The following is a 22,796-nucleotide window of genomic DNA, read 5'->3' on the forward strand; positions in this document are numbered from 1 at the left end:
GTCATAGTAAAGAAACAAAACTCATTTTGCCAAGGTCTACATCATCAGAGCTTGTTGCTGACTTGTTCTGAACTCTCTGGGCATTAGCTGCCTAAAGTAACTCTCAGGGAACAGCCCTTCAGGTGCAAATGTTGATTATTACTTGTGTTTTTATACTTTTTATCTTCTCCTAGAACTTGTTCACCTTGATGTGTACCCAGTTCCTAATTGCCTGGCTTACATGGATATTTCTAGGTAAGACTATGGTTTATTCTTGGGACTGTAAATATCTGTCAATGAGGCTCATGGAAAAATGACATTTTACTGGGAGGGAGGGAGTGCAGGCGGCAATTGGAACTTGAGAGTTGCATCTGGAATATTGTGTCCAGTTCTGGGCCCCTCACTTCAAGAAGGACAGAGAACTGCTTGAGACAGTCTGGCATGGAGGCACAAAGGTGATGGAGTGGAACATCTCCCTTGTGAGGAAGGGCTGGGGGAGCTGGGTCTCTTTAGTTTGGAGGAGACTGAGGGCTGACCTTGTTCATGTTTATAAATATGTAATGGGTGAGTGTCAGGAGGACAGAGCCAGGCTCTTCTCGGTGATGTCCAGTGGCAGGACAAGGGGCAGCAGGTGCCAGCTGGAGCATAGGAGGTTCCATGTGAGCTGAAGGAAATACTTTTTTCCCCTGTGAGGGTGACAGAAGGTCATGGTCTCTTTTTGGTGGTGCCCAGTGCCAGGACAAGAAACAAGGGCTGCAAGATGGAACACAGGAGATTCCACCTCAACAGAAGGAGAAACTTCTTTACTGGGGGGGTGATGGAGCACTGGAACAGGCTGCCTAGAGAGGTTGTGGAGTCTCCTTCTGAGAAGACACTCGAAACCTGCCTGGATGTGTTCTTGTGTGACCTACTCTAGGTAGTTTTACTCTGGCAGGGAGGTTGGACTGGATGATCTTTCAAGGTCCCTTCCAACCCCTAACATTCTATTATTCTGCCATTAGAGAAAACTGATTCTAAGAGTACTGGCCAGTTCTTCCCAGTTTCTGTTTTACAGATTTACTACTACTTTTTTTTTTAAATAGGCAAATTTTCCTTTATCACTAAGGATAAGAGTTTCCCTGATTGAAAGATTCCTTGTCTTAGAGAGATAAAACATGATAACTCAAGTGTGCACGAATATGAGACACGAAGAGAAGTTTTCTGCACATATGTGTGTCACAAGCCCAGCATAAATGCCAGTTTGATAATTTACTCAGCAGTTTAGCAGCTCCTGCAGCTTATCATTGTTCTCCACAGCCCTGGCTGCTGCAGGGGTGTCTGCAGTTGCCATTTGAATGCCTCCATAAATCTCACCTTAATGAGGGAGGTATAGTAAGGAAAGAAACAGAAGAAGGGGTGGTTGAGTTTGCTTTATAGTTTAAGGACTGCATGAGGAAAACACTTCACACAAGTGCTTAACATCTGTCTTGTTTATGGAATTACTCATTTTCACCTGGACTGCTGTGTGGATCCAGGACTGGGGCACACAACACAAGGAGGATATGGACCTGATGGAAAGGATTCAGAGAAGGGCCACAAAAATGATCATAGGGGTGGAGCACTTCTCCTGTGAACACAGGCTGGGACAGTTGGTGTTGTTCTGTCTGGAGAGGAGAGGGCTCTGAGGAGACCTAATAGTGGCCTCCCAGTGTCTGAAGGGGCCTGTAGCACTGGGACAGGGGGCAATGGTTTTAAACTAGAGAAGGGTAGATTTAGATTGGGCATTAGGAAGAAGTTCTAGAATATGTGAGTGATAGGACACTGGAACAGGTTGCCCAGGGAGGCGGTGCAAGCCCCATCTCTAGAGCCATTCAAGGTCAGGCTTGATGGGTCTCTGAGCAACCTAATCTGGTTGGGGATGTCCCTGCAGGGCCATTGGACTAGGTGATCTTTAGAGGTCTCTTGCAACCCAGTGCATTCTGTGATTGTGTGAAGTGACAATCTCATTATTAAAAAGTCTGCTTAAAGCACTTTTGAGTTGTTGAGGGTGATCATAACTATTAATGATGTGTTTGAACTGTGTAGGATGCAAATATCTTCTGAGGAGTATCTCACAAAAAAAGAGATTTCTTCATCCTCAAACTTTAATGATACTTCCCTATTATCTTGGAAGTGGCTTTTACCATTTCCTTCATGACTGCACATCTAGGCAGATGGTAATAAAGCTGATGGATTTCTTGTCCTCTTGCTGAGGACCTTACTGCACTGGTAGTGGCCTTAGATAAGAAGAAGTGATACAAACTCATAGCAAATGTTACATAGCTGATAAATTTCCTGCAGGTATCTGTATCTCTCTTGAGGCTGTATTCTTAATAGCCTTTACATCTCAATTATCATTTAGTTACACTTGTTTGTGTTCTTTGTTCATAGAAATCACCTGGAAAACCTGCCTGAGTGGGTATGTGACAGCAGGAAACTGGAAGTCTTGGATGTTGGCCACAATCGGATCCGTGAGCTGCCTGCCCGGTGAGCCTTGCAGACTGGTTCCACACTGTGGAACAGGATAAGCAATTCAGAAATAATTGCTGATTCAGTGTTTAGCTTGTTCTAGTGATTGTCAGACCCATTTTATTTCTTGGTGGATTTTATTTTTACCATGTGGGGTGTCATCGTGCCTCAAGCTTCCACCCAGCCTTTCTTCTCTTACTTTCATGTAGAGAAAGCAGTGCCTTTGAACTCAGGTGGGATTTTGAAGCTGTTCACGTGACTCTTCAGGCAAGAAAGTCCTTCATTTTTAATACCAAATATTAAATATTTACAGCCACAACTTTGCATGACAGTTTAGAGACCCAGAACTTGTAATTTAGTTTCAGTGGTGCCTAGAGACTCCAGTTCACAGCCCTGTTTAAGAGGAAAAGGTGAAAGTCACATCAAGCAAGCAAACTCCTGCAAGGAGAGCAATCCTCTCCACTGCAGAGATGATTACATTTCCCAGAGTCTAAACTTAAAATTGAAAAATAGAAATGGTAGGAAATCAGGAAGGAAAATAGGAGTTGAGTTTAAATAATGAATGACTTTTATTAGTTCTGTTTTTTTTTTTTTGTTCTAGAGAGATCTCTTTGCAGTTGAGTGTATTGGTCAGGTGCTAGTGTTGAGAATTTTTAAGTCCCTAGCTTCACTGGAAGAGAGCTATCATTCTTGTCTGCTCTGTACCCTTCAAATGAGGCTGTGAAAGAGAAACTACTGGGCACAAACGGTGAGATTGTGCAGAGATGGGCAGAGACATTGACGATTGGAGACAGCTAGTATATGATGAGCTAGCAAGTATTTTCCTTACAGAGCTCTACAAGATGGATGAGCATTAGAAACCAAAAAGTACATTTTTATCTAGGTCAGATGAATGTGCTATATGGTGTAAACTGTCGAGTTTAGTGTCAAAAGATGTCAGGAATGTGGGCAGAAAAGGCTGAGGAGATGTACAGAGCAAACTGACAGGCTAACATGCAGAATATTAATCCCTTTGTTTCTTTCATGCAAAGTGAATCTGTGCTTACCCAGAAGGTGAGGGGAGCAAAAGTTCACTTGGCTTTCATTTGCACTTCATAACAGCAAGGATTATTAAGGCATGCCGGATATCTTTGGGAGATTAATGATTAACTGAAATTAGGTACAGTCAACATCCCACTTGTCTCTCCTGCCATCTTATCATTAACCCCAGGAAATAGCTTATCTTTGAAAGCTATGCTTTGAAAGCATCTTTGTAGTATGTGTCTAGATAGCTTAGCTCCTAATAAGTCAGCTCACTTTTAAGGCCCAGTTCAGAATACAAGCTTCCATGTCTGTTAAACTTGAGAGAAATTTGGATCTGGATTCAAAAGCAACTGGTCAACCATGAAGACTTACTGTTGAGTATCAGGTAAACACTAGTGCCCAGGTAGTGCACTAATGTTGCTGTGCACTGCTCTGTGCTTTTCCTTCTATGTAAAACAGCACTCTGAAAACCTGTGAACTGAGTGAGCAGGACTCTATAGGGGAATACTTGCAACTCTAAACACAAATGTTCAACCCTTGCCTGACCAGCAGTTTCCTGGAAGGTTGAAGGTTGCACTTAATCTAAACACACTGTGATTCATACTGTGTTCATTTAACTCTTTAAACAGATGAACATAAGGGAAAAGGTTTTCATGGTGAGGGTAACAGAGTGGTGAAACAGGCTGCCCAGGCAGGTTGTGGAGTCTCCCTCTCTGGAGACATTCAAAACCCACCTGGATGCATTCCTGTAGTCCTAATCTGGTGGGGGGCTTGGACTAGATGATCTTTCAAGGTCCCTTCCAACCCCTAACATTGTGTGATTAGGAAAGGAAATAATACAGAAAGGTAAATCTGTAACTGAGGGTGATTTTCAAGTAAAAGCAGAATGAAACTAAAATGGTTAAATGACAAATCCATAACAGATCTGTTTATCACTGTGTGGTAAGTCTTTCCACCCTGTGTTGAGCCTTCTGGAATGATGTGACTGACTGACTGTTGTCTTGTATCCAGGGTCATCATGCAGACAATCCAGCCAACTGAGATAACTGTTAACACTGGAATACAGATACAGAACATGACTGTATCTGTCAAGGGGGAAATACTCAATGTACTTCAGTGATGGTTTTGGCACAATAATTCGATGACCTGATGTATTGTAGGGAAGGAGCAGGGCGGCTCTTTATGTGTATTTGGGTCATTGCAACAGGGGGAAGATTTTTGCTTTAATGCTGAGTAATTGGAGAGTCTTTGATTGAAACAGTTCAGCGTGAGGCACAGACTTGCCAGATTAACCAGTACAGTAGTGGGGATGTAAGGCAGGTGGCAGATGAAGAGAATCCTTTTTTCCTAATTGGCTGCAAGTGCTTCCCATTCCAAACCAAGAGTCCCTCCATTCTTGTGGTCTTTAGGTGCAGATTTTAAACTTGTTACGGAGTTTATACTGCAAATTTTATCTTTTTTAATTTGTTCTTGTGTCTTCATGTTACCCTCTTTTTCCCCTCTGCTTCTCCCCCAGTCCCTCAAATAAACAATGGAGCAGGAGGATGGGACTCCAGGTCATCTATGGCTTGTGAAAGCTCAAGAAAGTAAAGCCGATTAGATAAATTTCATTCACTATAGAACAGGAATAGGAGGCTTTATGCTAGTCTGGTATTAGAAAAGGAAAATGGGGGGCAGGGAAATGTATTGGATTATGAGTCAGCACATGATGAATAAAGCAGTATGAAGTTTGTGGGGCGACTAGTGATTTCGCCTACACTTCTGAAGTTCTCCCATTAGCCAGGGGGATCCCACATGTGCAGTTTTCTGCAGCCATTGTTAGCAATTACCTCCCTCACTGTCGTGCTTCTGTATTCATGTTTTATACAGTGCAATAAGATAACCCTGTCTCACTACTTTCACTCCTGAGTCATCTTTAAGCCTCCTTCCCTGTCTCTGAACAACCTTTTCGAGAAGTTGGTGGAGAGTGGGAAGACATTCTTGCTTCTGTGCGTAATTAATACCATGTCTGCTAATCGGTTGGCTGAATCACTTTCTTGTAATATCACACCTAAAGCAACTCTTTGGTTTAGGTTTTTCTCTCATTGTCTTTAATTCTCTTTTCCTAAGGTTGTTCTACAATAGCAGTTTGCGTAAGCTGCTGGCTGGACATAACATGTTGGGAAGGCTACCAGATCGCCTCGAGCGAATGCAAGTGGAGGTCCTGGACGTGCAGCACAACCAGCTCCTTGAACTGCCATCTAACCTGCTTTTGAAAGCAGACAGGTAAACAGAGAGAAATGTAATTTCCACTTGGGTGTGAGGAGCCTTGCTTTGTGTGTTACTTCCTAGCCGAAAGGGTTATCTGAGGTTCCCCTAATGTTCAAGTTGCTAAGCCTTGTGTGGTAAGATGTCTGCCTAACCCACCAAAACACTTTTCCCTCTACTTTTGTTGCCTTATATGGTTACTTCTTTTTCCCCACCAAGTTCCTGCTGAACACCTACTTCTTGAAATCTAGCTGTGAAGTGAAGAACATGCTATTTTCTGCTCTGTACACTGAGATGAGTTAGTGGCAGTTTCTTTACATATTTCTTAGGCTTGTTTGATGGACTGTGAAAGCTGGGGTTGGTTTTTTTTTTACCTCTTTTCAGTCAGAGGCTAGAACTTATTTATACCTGTCAAACAAAAGAAAATCTCTGCAGAAGTCTGCCAGAGTATCACAGTTGTTCCCCAACCTTGCTTTCTGTATTTATTTTTTTTTAATGCTTTTCAGATGTTTGTCTGATGTTTGTTTGATACTATGTCACTAATTTAGCTGGTGTCACCACTTAATCTGCTTTTTGTGGTGGTTTTAGGTGGTTGAGGAAAAAAATCCAGAGTGGAGTCCTCCAGGAGGACCAGAAAGGTCCAGGGATGGACCAGAAAACTTAATTTTGTTACTCAATCCTGTAATCCTCCTATCTCATCATAAATTTGCAGCAAGGCCAACTTGGTCTCTTTTCTCCCTCCTTTCGGCTCTCCATAGGGAGTCCTTATCTGGCAACATGGCGGAGGAGGCCTGTTTGTGGCCTTCAGGAGTCCTGACTAATTTTCCCTGTGTGATCTCAGCCTGCTTAGGCCTAATGGGAGGGAGAAAAGGAGCACTGGGTTTGTGGTTTAGTCTGGTTGGGAGAAAGTTTTGGGCAGTTCTCATGTATCCTGTACAAGGATTAGGTGTGAAGGATTCATCTATTCTGTATTTTCCAGTATAGTTTTGAATACAATTCTGTATTTCTTTCCAATTCAATGAGAGCATCTTTATTTTGCTTCCCTTGGGAAGTAAAATTATTTGTCTGCTCTTTAAGGCAGCTTTTATGCTCCTGTTTCTTTAGTCTTAGAGTTTTCATAACCTTTCTTCCCGGGTATGAACCTGCCCTGTAAAGTGGCTGTGATGGAGATACCAGAGGTCAGGAGTGGGATGGTGGACGGGCTTGCCCTGCTTGATGTCAGTGTTCCTTGTGCCTCTATGCTTCCACATATAGTAATGGGATTTTTGAGTGCTCAACTCATGCATAATTTAACAGACAGTGAGATTGTGTGCTGTGAGGTTTTATTTCTGATCCTAGCTGTGACAAAAAGAATGCATAACTCCCAGGTCTTTTTAGGTAGAGAACCAGAAGTAGTGATGATTTCACTGCTACAGCTCTTCACCCAATCAAAAGTATTGTGAAACCTCTACTTTTATACTGTTGTTTATTCTGTCTTCACCTTCTGGGTGAATTTCCTTCAGTTTGCAGCATTAGGAGATGGAGAATTAGGTTGGTGGTTGAGATTAGTTTCTAAACGAACTCTTAACTTGATTTACCCTTGAAAGGTGATGGTTTGAGGAACTGATCAGTTAGGTTAAAAATTCTTTCAGAAGGTGAACTTTACTAGGGCAGGGTTTTGGTTCTGGACACCAATATGACATTTGATTTGTTTTGAAGAACCTTAAAATAATTTTTGTGCTTTATTTCTTTTGTTGTTTTTTTTTTTTAACACTGTTGTATACCTGTCCACATTCAGGGCTGTACCATCTTTGAAAGAAATTAACATCAGAGTAATTTGTCTGATAATCAATTTACTGTTTCAGTTGAGACTTTACATAACAGTGCAGTCACAGTATTGAAACTTAGCAGTGTGACTGCTGTAATAATTGTGTTCATCTGGCCCATTTCTGTTTCGAAGTGGTGACTTTCATAGCCTGCTCCTGTGGCAAGGATATTGCACATCAGCAGCTGTAATTGTGTTGTGGGTGATTTTTCCAACTACTGTACATTGCAGACTCCATGAACTTCAGAAAAGAGAACCTCATAAAAGTTACAATAGTGTGTCAAAAATAAAGCTATTTACAGATCTCAAGTTGAAATTCCTATCTATTAGCTTGGAAAGGAAAGAAATGCTTAGGTTTGAGCTACAATATAATAGATAACTTTTTAGGGTCTTGGTTTGGGTTTTGGTTTTTGTTGGGTTTTTCTTTCCTGTGATGCCAAGAGGAGCAAGTTCAGGCTAAAATTAGGACTAGGGGTAGATTTCCAGGACTTCTATAAAAACATGCTAAGAGATAAAACTCCAAAACATATTGAATAATAATATTAAATGGCTGATTCATGCTTTGGGGCATTATGCCCTCTGCAGCTTTCAGGCAGTACCGGGCATGTGTTTTCCAAGTCTTCTGTGGGTATTAACAAGGACATGTACCATCACAGGAGATGAACAGAGCTACCCATTCTAGCATGCCAACACTGTTGTAGCCTCCCTTGCTTGTGATGATAGGAAAAGCAGTTGCCTTGGGTGGGGTTTTCCCCCTTGTTCCCTACCCGTTTATTGGTTTAGATGACGTGAATTGCAAATGGATTGTCCGTTCTGGTTCCCCTACAACTGCTGCAAAAGTAGTAACTGAAGGAAAACAGCAGATTACTGCCCAATATCCAACTTAAAAGTTTGGGGTGTCCTACAGGTAATATCTGTGTTTTTGTTTTCAAATGTTTGCATCTCTCCGTCTGCTAAGTGTCAAGAGAAAGGGGTTGAGGCCAAGGAAAGGTATTCAGGGGCTCTTCTTTTCTCTTCTCTATTCTTTTCTATTCTATTATTTTCTTTAATAACAAGGTAAAATGCTTCTCTTCTTCAAACATTCCCTGGGAAGAACAATCTATGCTGACAGACATGCCAAGAGAACCAAGTTTTGTTAGTCTGACGTGGTCTCTACCAAGCATATAATGTTGGGCAAACTGCTTTACCTTTCAGAACCTTTATCTCTCCATAAAATGACTTCCTTTTGCAGCTTTGCAAAGATTAGATTATTTTTTTGGAAAGGTACTCAAGTCTGTGCAACTGACAGATGAGATCCTGTCTGGATATGAAGTGTCATGCTGTGAATTATAAACGCTTTTCTTCTTCTCAATCTTCAATGTTTGATGGAGTGGGTGTGAAGTGCCTTGGGCAAACTTCAGCACAAGCAGTGGTGGTCTTTGACATCTAGAACATCTGAAAAAGGGAGAGAAATGGGTATGTTGGTGTACAAAGAGAATATTGCTTTCATCAAACCCACCAAAATCAAATAACCATCAAAACAAACAAAAAACCCCCAAACCAACTAAAACCACCTGGGAAAGCTCTGTTCTCTTCACAGAAGAACCTGGTCAAGGGAGCTGAGACCCCTACCTTGAGTCCAGTTCTGGAGCCTCTATTGCAGGAAAGATACGGATGTGCTGGAGTGTGTCCAGAGAAGGGCCACAAGGATGATCAAAGGGCTGGAGTACCTCTCCTATGAGGACAGGCTGAGAGAACTGGGGTTGTTCAGTCTGGAGAACACATTGGCTCCAAGGAGACCTTATTGTGGCTTTCCAGTATCTTGAGGAGACCTACAAGAAAGCTAGCTGGTGAGGGACTACTTAGGATGTCAGGTGGTAAGACTAGGGGCAGTGGAGCAAAGCTAGAAATGGGTAGGTTCAGATTGGATGTTAGGAAGAAGTTCTTCCCCATGAGGGTGGTGAGACACTGGAGAAAAGGTTGCCCAGGGAGGTGGTGGAAGCCTCATCCCTGGAGGTTTTTAAGGCCAGGCTGGATGTGGCCCTGAGCAACATGATCTAGTGTGAGGTGTCCCTGGCCATGGCAGGGGGTTTGGAACTGGATGATCTTTGAGGTCCCTTCCAGCCCTGACAATTCCATGACTCAGTGAATAGTGCTTTCTTGCCTTAATCCCTCAAACCCCACAAAGATGCCATTCTCTGGTGAAGAGTACAGTTTAGGGATGTTTTGTTGGTCTGTTTTTTTTTTATTTAATTTTCTATTTTAAGCTGTTACTTGAGGAGAAACTGAGGACTAGCCTATGAAACATTTCTCTGACCAACACAGAACTTAGGTCTGTTGATTGCTCTGAAAGTATGCACATCTTGATCACATTAGCAAGGATTTCTCTTGTAGGGTGAGGATTTTCTTGGCAAGATGAGCGCCACAGGAGGCATCCAGATAATCTCTTCATTTCTCATTACCAGATGCTGCAAAACCAGAGAATTCCTGTTTGCTAGGGCTGATGGGGAAAACTCCCAAGTTGAGTCCTAAAGCCATTGTTGTGCACCTGCATTCCTGCCTGTCTTTCATTTCTGTGCACACTGCTTCATCTGTTGTGATGCTTTTTATGCTCTCTCCAGTTCTCATACAGACATTTCACTGCTTTCCTTAACCAGCTTGCAGCAAGCTACCATCTTGTGACGTGGAAACTGTAGTACAGAATGCTCTTTGGATAAGCATTCAAGAGCTTTAGCTGGATATGTTAGAAAAGCAGTGGCAGGGGTCAGGAGGGTTTAAAAATAGAGACAGTGGTGAAGGGCAAAAGGTTTGCCTTGTGCCTGAGCATGCTTTCCACTTAGTGTGACTGTTTTCAATACAAATCAATAAAGCAGCTGTTGGACTATTTAAAGCAGTTGTGTGGTGGAGATGTGTAGCTGTGATGTGCACAGCTTAAACCTTGGGCTTTGATTTGTAGTATCTGATAGTAGCCAGCTGTGGTGGCAAAGCCACTGTCACCTATTCCAAACCCATCTAGGCTCTTGTCTGCACGATTCTTGTTTTCAGCTTTGTTCAGCTGTTCATATCTGTTTTGACTTTGTGTGTTTGGTTGTTATTTAAGTTGATATAATTAGGTTTGGGGTTTTGGTGTGTTTTGGGATGGTTTGTTGGTTTGGGGGTGGGTTTGTATGTGTAGGAGGGTGGTGGGTTTTTTGTTTGTTGGGTTTGTTTGTTTATTTGTTTTCTGGAGTTCTGGAAGCTGACCAAGATAAACTTGAACTTGTTTGGTATTTGCTGTTTCCACCCACTGTGGCTGCTTCCATTTGATACAAGTATTCAGTCTTGTCATGGATGTAGAGAAGTGAGGGAGGAATCAAAGTCAGATGAATGCTAAAATCTGTTTGAGTGTTTAACACAGAGCTTTTATGGCAGAAATGCTTAATTTTATTGTGCTTTTTCTTTTCTTGCTGGCAGGTTAGGGTTTGCAAGTGGATATAGTGGAAACTGTGAAAATTCCAGTTAATTAAACAGCTAAAAAGATAGGTTACAAAGTACGAACTTGAGGAGACAACAGCAGTTAAGTGGATGTTTGGCAGCCTATCAACAGGAAGGAGATTCACTTGAATATTTCCATCTATTTATTTATTCTAAAGGAGAAATGCTCTCTTCTGCACAGGCTGGCAGAACTGCCTTGACTTTATTTCACCCTCACATCCCCTTCTTTTCCCCCCCCAGACATGCTTAGCTTACAGGATTCTTCTTGCACACCTGCTGCCACTATCATAAATTACTTCAGGATTAGGCAGTCAGAAATTGAGGGCATATCTCCGCAGTAAGGACTGAAGAAGAAATGTTGTGTCTTGATTGCTGTGTGCTGATGGAGATCTTGGGGCACAGGCCAAAGTGGAGATCTTGATTTCTCTGCATATTCTCTTTTTGCAGCTTGCAATATTTTTTCCAACTCTTATCAGTGCTTTCAAGCTAAGTAAAATGGCTTTGATTTGCTGCTGCTTCTCCATTGGATGCAGTTGCTGTGCTGCTCCTTTTAATGTTGAGCATTCCTAAGCTTTTTGGAGGACTTGCACTTTTCAGTGGTGGCTGGGCCTGCCAAGTTTGCCAAACCGCCTCACAAAACGGTGAGGATTTGGGAGATGGCTGTGTTCTCACAGCTGTCTATATTCAGCTTTTGTATGTGCTAGAGGTAGATAACTGTGTTTAAAAAATGTCAGACCTTTTGCCATTTTCAGTGGAAAATTTTTTCTTCCTCTGCTTTTTGGAAGTTCAGGCTGAGATCAGAATCCTCTGGGTTTAAATGGGGAATGCATGTGACTGTATATTAGGTCTGTTTTGTTGAGTTAGATCTATGTCCTTGATCCTAGACTATTCTTTAGGACAGTCTTTTTGTTCTGGTTTAGAGAAATTAAATCTGGCAAGGGGTTGGACTTTAATGCCCCATAAAATCAAAGGTGACACGCTCCAGAGGGAGATCAATGTTTGTATTGCTGCTCCAGAGGAGAATTTGCACCCTGTCAAAGCTGAAGAATTCTGGCACCTCCCTGCCAGCATACTCATTTTGTTCTTCATCTCTGACACTCTTAGTACTTGTTAATTCATACTCTCCTTGCTGTATTGTACTCTGATATGTGCACAGGCTGCTGAGTTCAGGTTTTTGTAGTGATGCTGTGCTTTTTGTTCATGAGCTTGTGGTATAGTGTGTGGGTGAAATTGGAAAGGGAAACAATTAATTTTGGACTGAGCTTTAATACTTGACATTCTGCTTCCATCTGATAAACAATATGAGTGGGATATCTTCAAGGAACATGAATCAGTTTAAGTCCATACACAAGAGAGATGGTAATAGTTGTGCCCAAGTAAATTTCCACTCCTGTGGAGGGCATTTGTAAGATGGATGAAGATAAAGAAATAGAGGAGTGGAAATAACATGGAGGATGACTTCTGTGTTAAATTAGTGTGAGGAAAAAACTTGATGGGCACATACTGGGAGTTTTGAAACTACTTCTCTTTTCTTGACATAATCTTATAGCATAGACTGGACAAAGGTTTGGCAGTAACAACCTGCTGGCTCTTTCTGTTCTCTGCCCAAAGATTGGGGTGTGTGATCCTGTTCTTTTTTTTTTTTAATATAGAGAATATTGAAGTAATTGTTGTTTCAGAATGTTTTTACCATTTTAATGTAACAGCTGGTCCAAAAGGACATGTAAATAAGCAGCAGTTATTTTAATTCTGATGATGTCAGCTACTGACAGAGATCAGTTGTGATGAGCTTAAAACTGTTTGAGTGCTACCCAGCTGTGAGTTGTTACACAGGGGTTAGGTGAGATACCCTGCTGCCACAGGGTCCCTGTTCTAGACTATGGGCAAGGTTTTGCTAGCCATCTAAACGCTGGTCACATCAAGGCACTAAAACTGTAGGTCAGGATGATAGGGATTTATTTCCAACATTGTTGTATCACTCTGGAAGACTTGGCAAAAGGGTGAGACTCCACTCTGGTGAGACCCCACCTTGAGAGTTTCGGAGCCCTGATTACAAGGAGGATCTGGATGTGCTGGATGGTGTCCAGAGAGGGGCCACAAGGATGATCAGAGGGCTGGAGCACCTCTGCTGTGGAGACTTAGCAAGCTGGGGCTACTCAGTCTGGAGAGGAGAAGGCTCCAAGGAGACCACACAGTATCTTACTAGGGCCTACAAGAAAGCTGGGGAGGGACTTTTTAGGCTGTCAGGTAGTGACAGGAGTAGGGGGAATGGAGCAAAACTAGAAATGGGTAGATTCAGATTGGATGTCAGGAAGAAGTTCTTTCCCATGAGGACGGCGAGACACTGGCACAGGTTGCACAGGGAGGTGGTGGAAGCCTCATCCTTGGAGGTGTTTTAAGGCCAGGCTGGATGTGGCTCGGAGCAACTTGATCTAGTGTGAGGTGTCCCTGCCGATGGCAGGGGGGTTGGAACTAGATGGTCCTTGAGGTCCCTTCCAGCCCTGACAATTCTGTGATAAGACTTGGCAAAAGGGTGGGGACATACAGAGCAACAGTTCTTCTCTTTCCCTTCCCCACTGGAAAATAGTAGCATCAAACCTGCTGCTTTTTTTTTTTTACAGGAATATGCAGAATCTGGCCACCTCAAGTACCATCAAGGGAGTAACTTGAAATTTCTTGTTGTATTCCACCAGCGTAGAAATCTTACTGAAAACATAAGAGGTTTTGATTCATCTTTCTCTTGAATTTAAAATGGCTTCAGTATAGTTAACTGTGTTAATTTCAGCTGTATCACAGCAACATACCTCTTCTTGTTCAGAACTTTCAGCAGTGTTTTGGGATAGTTGTACTTCAGCAAACTGAGGTTCTTCTGAACTTCATAGCCGTGGGATGCTCTCTAGGTTATCTGTTGGCCTTGTTTAATTAGTAAAGGAAAGTACCTGCATAACACTCCAGGGTTTTCTGCTGCAACTTGTAAGAACGGCTGTGAAATACAGATTCCTCTTCAGGGTAGCAGGATGTGCCCTTTCTTGGGAGATGTTTTGCTGACACTTCTCATCTCCATCATATTCCTGTGAAAATTCAGTCCTCCCAGCAGCTTGAAACTTCTTTAATATGTAAGCTTTTCCAGGCTGAGCTAAAGACAACCATTTTGTGCTATGAGTGGTACAAAAGATATCGAGGCTTTAATGTTAATGAAAGTGCCTTTTTGTGTGGAGAGAAAAGACTTAGGATGCATATTAGACTGAAGTTAACAAAGTAATAGCTGTCTGTATTTTAGCTATAGGTGTCCTTGCTGGTGTTCAATTAAGCACAGGAACTGTTGATGTGGTATGCTTCAGTTTAATAATCCAACTTTGAAAGAGCTTAATAGAGTTTTAGTTTGTAGCTTAAGGGTGAAATTGCGCAGCATCTTCTTAGAATAAATAAATAATTTTAGAACCCCTTTCAGCTGCTTATTCCCTTCTCTGTATTAATCCTCCTTCTCCTCCCTTCCTCCTCTGGAGTTTTACCACACTTGTGAATAATGAATGAGCCTGAGGATTAAACTGTGTTTCTCCTAACTGGACTCCTCTGTCTATGTAAAACAGCTAACCTAGTTTCAGTTCTCTGCTCTGCTGAGAGATTTTTGCTTCTAGTGGAAATAGTGGGTTGGGTTTTTTAAAATCCTTTGGCATTCCACATGACCACTCTGTAGTACATCTGACCTTTGTTTGATGCTGAGCAGGTTTCAACCAGCTGCAACTCTTGCAAATCCATTTAATTCATTAATAGACCTTAAAGGTCAGAGGATTTCTGCATGCATGGGAAAAGTGACCAATATTTCATGACTTCTCTTAAGATGGATGACAGGAGCACACCTACCTTCTGTGTCCTGGTCAGTGGCTTTATAGGATTCAACCAGCTCATTTCCAGGTCTTGTTTCTTGAATGCAACTTTCCCCCATTGCAGCTGCCTGTGCCTGTTAGTTGGTAAGAACAGTACAGTGTGGTTTGAAGACAGTCACTGCAGTGTGGCAGGCACACACTTGCAATACACAAGTTCTCTAGGGCAGCCTTTTCTGAAAAGGGGAGGAAGGAAGAGAGAGGTCTTATTTCAGTTGTGAAGACATGGCTGGAGTTGGTTACTAAAGGGTAAATAGCCTTTTTTCATTTGCTTTGGAATTGTGTGTGAATTCTAGCCCTCGAGATGCCTAGTGCATGTATTCCTCTAGTGCTGCTGCAATCACCAAACTCTTCTAATGAAAAATGAATCTTCTGTGTGCAGAACTTGACTGGAAGGAGTGGGCAGTGCTTATGCCTCAACAGGTATTGTTCCCATCCTGGAAAAAGTCCTTTGATGGAGAAGGAAATAACTTCATTTCTGTGTTGCTTCAGTCCCAGTCCTTGCTGCTTGTGATAGGAGTGCAGAAAATACTTACAAGGGCTTGTGCTACTTTGGGGAGCAGGGAAAGGGCACTCAGGAATCACATAGAGATCTGGCTGTCTTGCTGCATATATCAGCAAGCATCTAAATTTCATAATTTAATTTATATTAGGACTCTTTTCCTTTTAAATCTAAATGGCAAATTACTGCTTGGTCTCAGAGTTGGCTGTTTGGTTGGTTTGGTTTGGTAGGGTTTTGTTTGGGTTTTTTTATGTGATTGTATCTATTTAGTTATCCGAAGTGTGATTGTGTGGTGCATCTTTTTAGTTACCCAAATAGGCAGAGAAGAAATTTTTGTATTTTGTTTTCAGGCCAGCAGGTTTAAACAAAATACTGTCTGCAGCCTACCCACTAGAGAGCAGTGAAGGGGAACCTACCCAGCTGGAGAGCAGTGAAGGGGAAAAGGACCTAGGAGACCTAGTGGGTGGAAGGTTGAGTTTGAGCCAGCAATGTGCTCTTGTGGCCAAGAAGGCCAATGCTATTTTGGGGTGTAGTTAGTAGGTTGAGAGAGGTTCTCCTCCCCCTCTAATCTGCTCTGGTGAGGCTGCATCTTGAAGTGTGTCCAGTTCTCTGCCCCTCAGGTCAAGGAGGACAGGGAACTGCTTGAAAGAGTGCAGCAAAGAGCCACAAAATGATGAAAGGTGTGGAATATCTTCCTTATGAGGAGAGACTGAGGGAGTTGGGGCTCTTGAGCTTGGAGAAGGGGAGACTAAGAGTTGAGCTCATTCATGTTTATAAATATGTGAAGGGTGAGTGACAAGAGGATGGACCCACACTCTTCTCAGTGATGCCAAATGACAGGACAAGTGCAATGGGTGGAATTGAGGCATAGGAAGTTCCATGGAAAGATGAGGAAAATTTTTTTCACTGAGAGAGTGATAGAACACTAGAACTAGAACAGGCTGCCCAGGGGGGTTGTGGAGTCTTCCTCTCTGGACATACTCAAAACCTGCCTGGATGTGTTCCTGTGTGATCTGCTCTGGGTGATCCTGCTCTGGCAGGGGGGTTGGACTAGATGATCTTTGTCTGTGATTTAAAATGCTGAAAAATTGGCTGGCTTTTTCCAGTGACTTCTTTTAATCACTTGAAGGGCAGCTGTAGTCTCACAGGTTATTGATGATAAATTCAGAATTTATTATGTGGAATGAATATGGAAATGATATGGTTTGTTATTGCTCTGATCCGTAGGTACTGTTGGTAATGTTGGTCTTGATATGGGTTAGATACATTTTGACCTATTCATTTTGCTGATGTTTTGTTTGTACAGATGTGTTCCTTTTAATCAGAAGTTTTATTTATAGAATTCTAGACTTCTGTTCTTCCTGTCTTTTGTTGTGAATTTGTTGCTTTTGACCTTTGCTTTATAACCATCTTACTCTTAAAAACAGTAATTTGATTTATACTGCTGGATCAAACCTGCAGGATGTTTCACTGAACTCCCTTATGCAACTTCTCTTTGCAGCCTGAGATTTCTTAATGCCTCTGCCAACAAACTGGAAATGCTTCCTCCAGCCACTCTTTCTGAAGAAACCCATAGCATCTTGCAGGAGTTGTATTTGACCAATAACAACCTCACAGATAAATGTGTACCCTTGTTAACAGGCCATCCACACCTGAAAATTCTGCACATGGCTTACAATCGCCTACAGAGCTTCCCTGCGAGGTAAGGAACTGATTTCACTGCCTCTGGCCCACCAGTGGGTGGGCATCGTGAAGTATTTTCACAGCAAGAACTAAATTGCACAGAAATGTGATGGCACAGGCCGTATTTTGCATGTAGTGATACACTGCAGTGGGTGGATTCACCTGCTATGCCCTCTTGAACATTGCTACCATCTCTTGCATTACACAGGCAAGTAAGTACTACGTCTTAGTTGGTGTGTTTTGATTGCATCTGAAACCCTTTTCAACTGGACTAACTCAGCATGACCACAATATGCTTTTGAGGTCAAGCAAAGGGGGTTTTCTGTTTTCCCTGGCTTGGTCACTTTGCTTACACCTGGTGGTCTCCTTAGAAGGCATTTGTGAGCATAGCTGTCTGGAAATATCATCTGCAAGAGGACTAAACTCCACTAGGGAAAAATCCCTTAACTCCAGGAGATTCTGCCTTGGCAGCAATTCCTGTACTTGGAATTCACTCTGTTTTAATCAGAAATCTTTCAAGTGTAAGTTGTGGTGTAAGGCTGGTGCTGGAAGGCTTTCAACCTTGGAAAAGGCTGGTGGTGTGAGGCTTTCAGCCTTGGAAGAGATGCAAATAAATAGAGGCATCTCTGTATTTGTGTGTTGTTCTGAGCAGCTGCACCTCAGTGACAAGGGGGAGGAAGGGAGATGAATTTGAGTGGGGCACTTGGGGGTGGAGGTGAAAATTTGGGCTGAAGTGAGAAACTAGGGTTGAAAGAATGGGGAAGAAAAGAGAAAAAAGAGTGAAAGGGAGCTGGTAAATGGGGAGTGTTAAGCAAAACAAGAATTGGAAAAGTAGCATTAACAAAACATTGACAGAAGCAGCACACATTTTGTTCCACAACTGTGGTAGTGTCTGATGTGAAGAGAGGTGATAGGCACTGCTGTGAACGAGGATCAGAATCTCTGATTTTATTTTCTACTGCTCTTACCACCTCTCCAAACTAAAATATGCATGTCTATTAAAAGAAAAAAAATCTCAAACTCTTTGTTTTTGTAGCAAAATGGCCAAGCTGGAAGAGTTGGAAGAAATTGATATTAGTGGGAACAAACTGAAAGCCATTCCAACAACCATCACGAACTGCAGACGTATGCATACTGTAATTGCTCATTCCAATTGCATTGAAGTCTTCCCAGAAGTCATGCAGCTTTCTGAAATAAAGGTAAGGAAAGAATGTTCTTTGGAATAAGCAAGTATAATGTGACTTTACCAGTTCTGTTCTCCCCTCAGGTCTCTCATTGCTACAGGATAGAGTATTCTCAGAAATTACAGACATCTGACAGCTGCTTTCTTCTCTGAGGTCATATGCAAAGTATTCATCTCTATGCTGCCCCAGAGTGGAATGGAAGAAGGGCCTGAAAATCTGATTTTGCACTCAGCTTCACTAGATCCTATCTTCTCTGCCAAATAAGTGTTAATTGTCTTCCTGTGACAGTCTGTTATGATACAACTTAGACATTTGGCAAGAGCTACATGTAATTAACTCTTGCTACCTTGGCAATTGGTTGTGTAGGAATGGACTTTGTTTAGAGTGCATGTTAAAAACTGCTGAAGCTGCAAAATGAGATGGGCCTTGAGGACAGAGATAAATTGCAGAAGCGCAGGATCTGAGTATTTAGGCAAGCTACTTTAATTTTCCTAATTGCAGACATATTTTGCACAACTGGAGGAATGCATAAGCAGTCTCTTGTAGGCATTTCCAGAAGTAATTTTGTGCTTCTCCTGACACTTCTCTTTGTGGGACACATTCTTTGCCTGACCACACTGAAGGCCACTACTGCTTACCTTGTGTGAGTTGATTGCCTGGCTCTAGAGCAAGAATATTTCACACTGCATGCTGTTTCCACTGGCCAGAACTGGGAGTCAGTTAACTCACAGTATACAAAAGTTAACTCACAGTATACAAATCTTGTGATCTGGCAGAGAATCTGTCATTCTCCAAGGCTGAGAACTGATTACCTATTCATGGGCTCAAAGGAACTGAAGTATCCTTCAGGCACTCTATAAAGTCAAAAAGCGAAGTTCCCACACCGCCGTGGATGCCTCGGTGTCTGGGGTCAGGCAAAGCAGCAGGAGCAATGTGTAAAGATGAGCTTTGTGGTTCTAGCCAGGAAATGTCGAACTTGGGGGTTTTGGAATACTCCTCCCTCTTTGGAACAATGGCCAGAGGAAGCAGAGGGCCATTTAGAATCAATCAGAAGCAAAGCCTTTTTTCTCAGAGGAAGAATTGGAGTGGTGGAATGCGGCTCTGCATGGTAAACATTTCTTCAAATGCATGAGGGTGGTGTTAACAAGAAACCCCAAGAAAGCAAGCAAAAAACCCTGAAACAAACAAAAAGGTAATGTCAACACTGATAGGAAGCAGTCAGGTTTTGTTTCGTGCATTTTAAGGAAAGCTGAATGTTTTATGAAAGCATTAGCATTTAAAGTGCTGCTCTGCCGTAATGCTTAGCTGTAAAACATCTTGGAAGCCCTGGCAGTTTCACTCTGCTGGTTCCCTATGGTTACTGCTCAGAATCACAGGATGTTAGGGTTTGGAAGTGACCTCAAAAGATCATCCAGTCCAAGCCCCTGCCAGAGCAGGATCACTATACAAGAGCATACTGGAACACATTCAGGCGGCTCTTCCATATCTCCAGAGGAGGAGACTCCACGACCCCCCTGAGCAGCCTCTCCAGTGTTCTGTCACCCTCACAGTGGAAAAAAAATTCCTCATGTTCACATAGATCTTCCTATGCCTCAGCTTCCACCCATTGTCCCTTGTCCTGTCACTGAGCATCACCGAGAAGAGTCTGGCTCCATCCTCTTGGCACTCACCCTTTACAGATTTATAAATACTAATGAGGTTACTCCTTAGTCTCCTCCAAGCTAAAGAGCCCCAGCTCCCTCAGTCTCTCCTCATAAGGAAGATGTTCCACTCTTTTCATCATTTTGTGGCTCTTTGCTGGCTTCTCTCAAGCAGTTCCCTGTCCTCCTTGAACTGAGGTGTCCAGAACTGGACACAATATTCCAGATGCAGCATCACCAGGGCAGAGTAGAGGGGGAGGAGAACCTCTCTCCAACCTGCTAACCACACCCCTTCTAATACACCGCAGAATGGCATTGGCCTTCTTCACCACAAGAACACATTGCTGGCTCATGGTCTTTAGCAGAAGAAAGAGGCATGGATGTCACTAACTGTTTTGGGACTTCAGGGATAGAGTGCATGACTTCATTGATGTGGGCACAGTGCTTCACCTTTGTGGAGGGGGAAAAAAGCCTGGTACTCAAGCCTGGGTTTTGACTTGCTTGAGATGAGTTCATGTAGTTTCCAGACTGGAAGATGATGTACTGAGCATATGGGTTCTTCTGGCCTCTTGGTTATTTCTCTAGGTCAAGGCTAAATCAGTTTGTATTAAAATGAGAAAGTTTGGATCAGTTAGGAACTATGCTTTCCTACTTGCCTGGGGAGTAAAGTAAGGACTAAATTTAACACAGATAGGCAGCAGTTCCTCTTAGGCTGTTCCTTCAAACAGTGCAAATAAAATCGAAGAAATCCTAACCTGATAAATAATCTATTCACTAGTGCCTGGAGACCAAGAGTTCTGCTGCAGAGTGCTGCTGCCTTTGGCATATTAGGCATTTAATGAGAATGCTGAAATGACTTTTCCAGTTTCTGTACTTGTTATTGCAGCCTGCGCTTCCATCAAATCTAGAATGGCGTTGGGGTGTTGGACACAGCAAGGCCTCTTGGCAGCTTTTTTTAATCTGCCAAGTAATTACTGGTTCTCTGGAAGCAACCAGGAGTTACTCAGAGGGGTAAAAAAAGGTTCTCTGGAATAACTGTTAAGCTATCTACTATTTTATTTGCATGACATTAAATCAATTTCCTTGTCAGGCTTAGATAACATCAGCTGTTATTTGGAGAGCTGGTTTTGTTCTAAAATGCCAGCTTTTCCCACGTGTGTTGGTATTCATCTGGATATGCAGCTTCAAACAATGTCTGTCTGAGCATTTTGTCATTCTAGTGCACTTGTCCTAGCTAATTTGTGGTTAGCTTTACATTTTTTCCACCAATTTTATTGACATCCTATTTTAGTATGAAGCTATCTCAAGTGCCACTAAGTGTTGGGCTTCAGGTTGTGTCCCACTCTTATACCAATGTCAGATGGCAGCAGTGAGCATGCCTGTCAGAGATGAGCTCCTCTGCTTAGCAGGTTGAGAACCATCAGGGCATGTAAGAGAGAAATTCTTGGAGTCACACCCTGCCCCCACCACGAGACAAACCCAACAGGCAGATGGAGTTCATGATACAGAGAATTCTGTCCTCTCTCTGCCTGACAAAATGTGGTGACTTAAAGGATAGCTGGAAATGGCAACAAGTTCTGGGTGGTGCAACAGGCACCACAGGTGTGACCCTTCCCTGGAACTACCCAACCTACCCTGGTGCCTGTGACAAACAGGTACAGTGCTCTGCAAAGGGAAGTGAACAGTGATAAGGATGATGGATCACCCAGATTGGAGGAGTTGCTGATGTTTAGTTGGTCTACACCCTGCATGAAAACCTCTCCAGCAAAGAATAAAAGATAGGTCATAGTCATAGGTGATTCACTTCTGAAGGGAGTGGAAGGCCAAAGATGCAGACCAGACCCATTTCTTAGGAAAGTCTCCTGCCTCCCTGGGGCCTGGATTAGTGATGTAAGGAGAAAGCTTCCTTCACCAGTATGGCCCTCAAATTGCTCTCCACTGTTGATCAGTTAGGCAGTGAAGAAGTAGCAACAAGAAGTGCAAGGGCAATGAAGAGAGCCTTCAAGGCATGGGGACAACTGGTTAAGGCATCAGGAGCACAGTGTTCTTCTCTATCCCTCCAGTTGCAGACAGTGATGAGGGAATAAACAGGAAGAGGCAGTGTATTGCTGCCCAGCTCTGAGCCTGGTGTGTCAGCATCAAGACTTTGGGTTCTTCAGTCATGGATTGGTTTACAGGACCCCAGGCCTACTGGCAACAGATGGGATGCACCTGTTGCAAATGGGCAAATGGATCCTTGAGCAGGATCTCACAAGGAAAGAGCCTTAAACTTAGATTGGAAGGAGGAAGGGCACAGAACTGGTCTTTTTAGAAATAAGCTGGAGGACAGCATACCAATGTTTGAAGGATGGTGTTCTAGTGAGGTCTTTGTCTGCTGTGTCAGTCGAGCTAGGGAATGGAGACCCACATGGCAGTGAAGTTGCAAATTAGGACTTCTTACCACAAAATAGTGACTGGACCATTAGACTGATTGCATCTGCACTAATTTTTTTTAAGATCTACTTAGCTAAGTGAATGGTCTTAGGTATTGGTTTCAATCTCTATTGCTCATGAAACATGCAGTACTATTTTCAGTTCCAATTGGTATGATTTTGATGACAGCTGAATTCTCTTGCTTACTTGGCTGCTTCTGTTTTGCAGTGCGTGGACCTAAGCTGCAATGAACTGAGTGAAGTGACACTGCCTGAAAACTTACCTCCAAAATTACAAGAGCTGGACCTGACTGGAAATCCCAGATTAGCCTTGGATCACAAAACTTTAGAGCTGCTGAAGTAAGTTACCTTAGAGTGGGGAGGGAAGCAGAATGGCTTCTGTCACTGTGATGTGACAAAGCCACTATCCATGGAAATGTGAATCTCTTTTAAGGAGTGTGGCTTCCTGTTGTCAGTGGATCAGAAAGTAACAGATTAT

At 42.7% G+C, this 22,796-nt stretch overlaps 1 protein-coding gene across 1 annotated transcript in view; it reads left to right on the plus strand.

Annotated features, from left to right (window-relative positions):
- PHLPP1 (PH domain and leucine rich repeat protein phosphatase 1) overlaps positions 1-22,796 on the plus strand; it is a 146,465-nt gene that overhangs the window by 113,720 nt on the left and 9,949 nt on the right. Inside the window, exons 8-13 of the mRNA XM_068161014.1 lie at positions 174-234; positions 2,389-2,484; positions 5,599-5,754; positions 16,881-17,081; positions 18,099-18,261; positions 22,527-22,657. Coding sequence (XP_068017115.1) covers positions 174-234; positions 2,389-2,484; positions 5,599-5,754; positions 16,881-17,081; positions 18,099-18,261; positions 22,527-22,657 — 808 coding nt within the window. The remainder of the gene's footprint in view (positions 1-173; positions 235-2,388; positions 2,485-5,598; positions 5,755-16,880; positions 17,082-18,098; positions 18,262-22,526; positions 22,658-22,796) is intronic.

The sequence above is a fragment of the Melanerpes formicivorus genome, unplaced genomic scaffold (genome assembly GCF_026170545.1).
Source record: "Melanerpes formicivorus ecotype bairdi unplaced genomic scaffold, bMelFor1.0.p_v2 SCAF_55, whole genome shotgun sequence".
Lineage (NCBI taxonomy): Eukaryota > Metazoa > Chordata > Aves > Piciformes > Picidae > Melanerpes > Melanerpes formicivorus.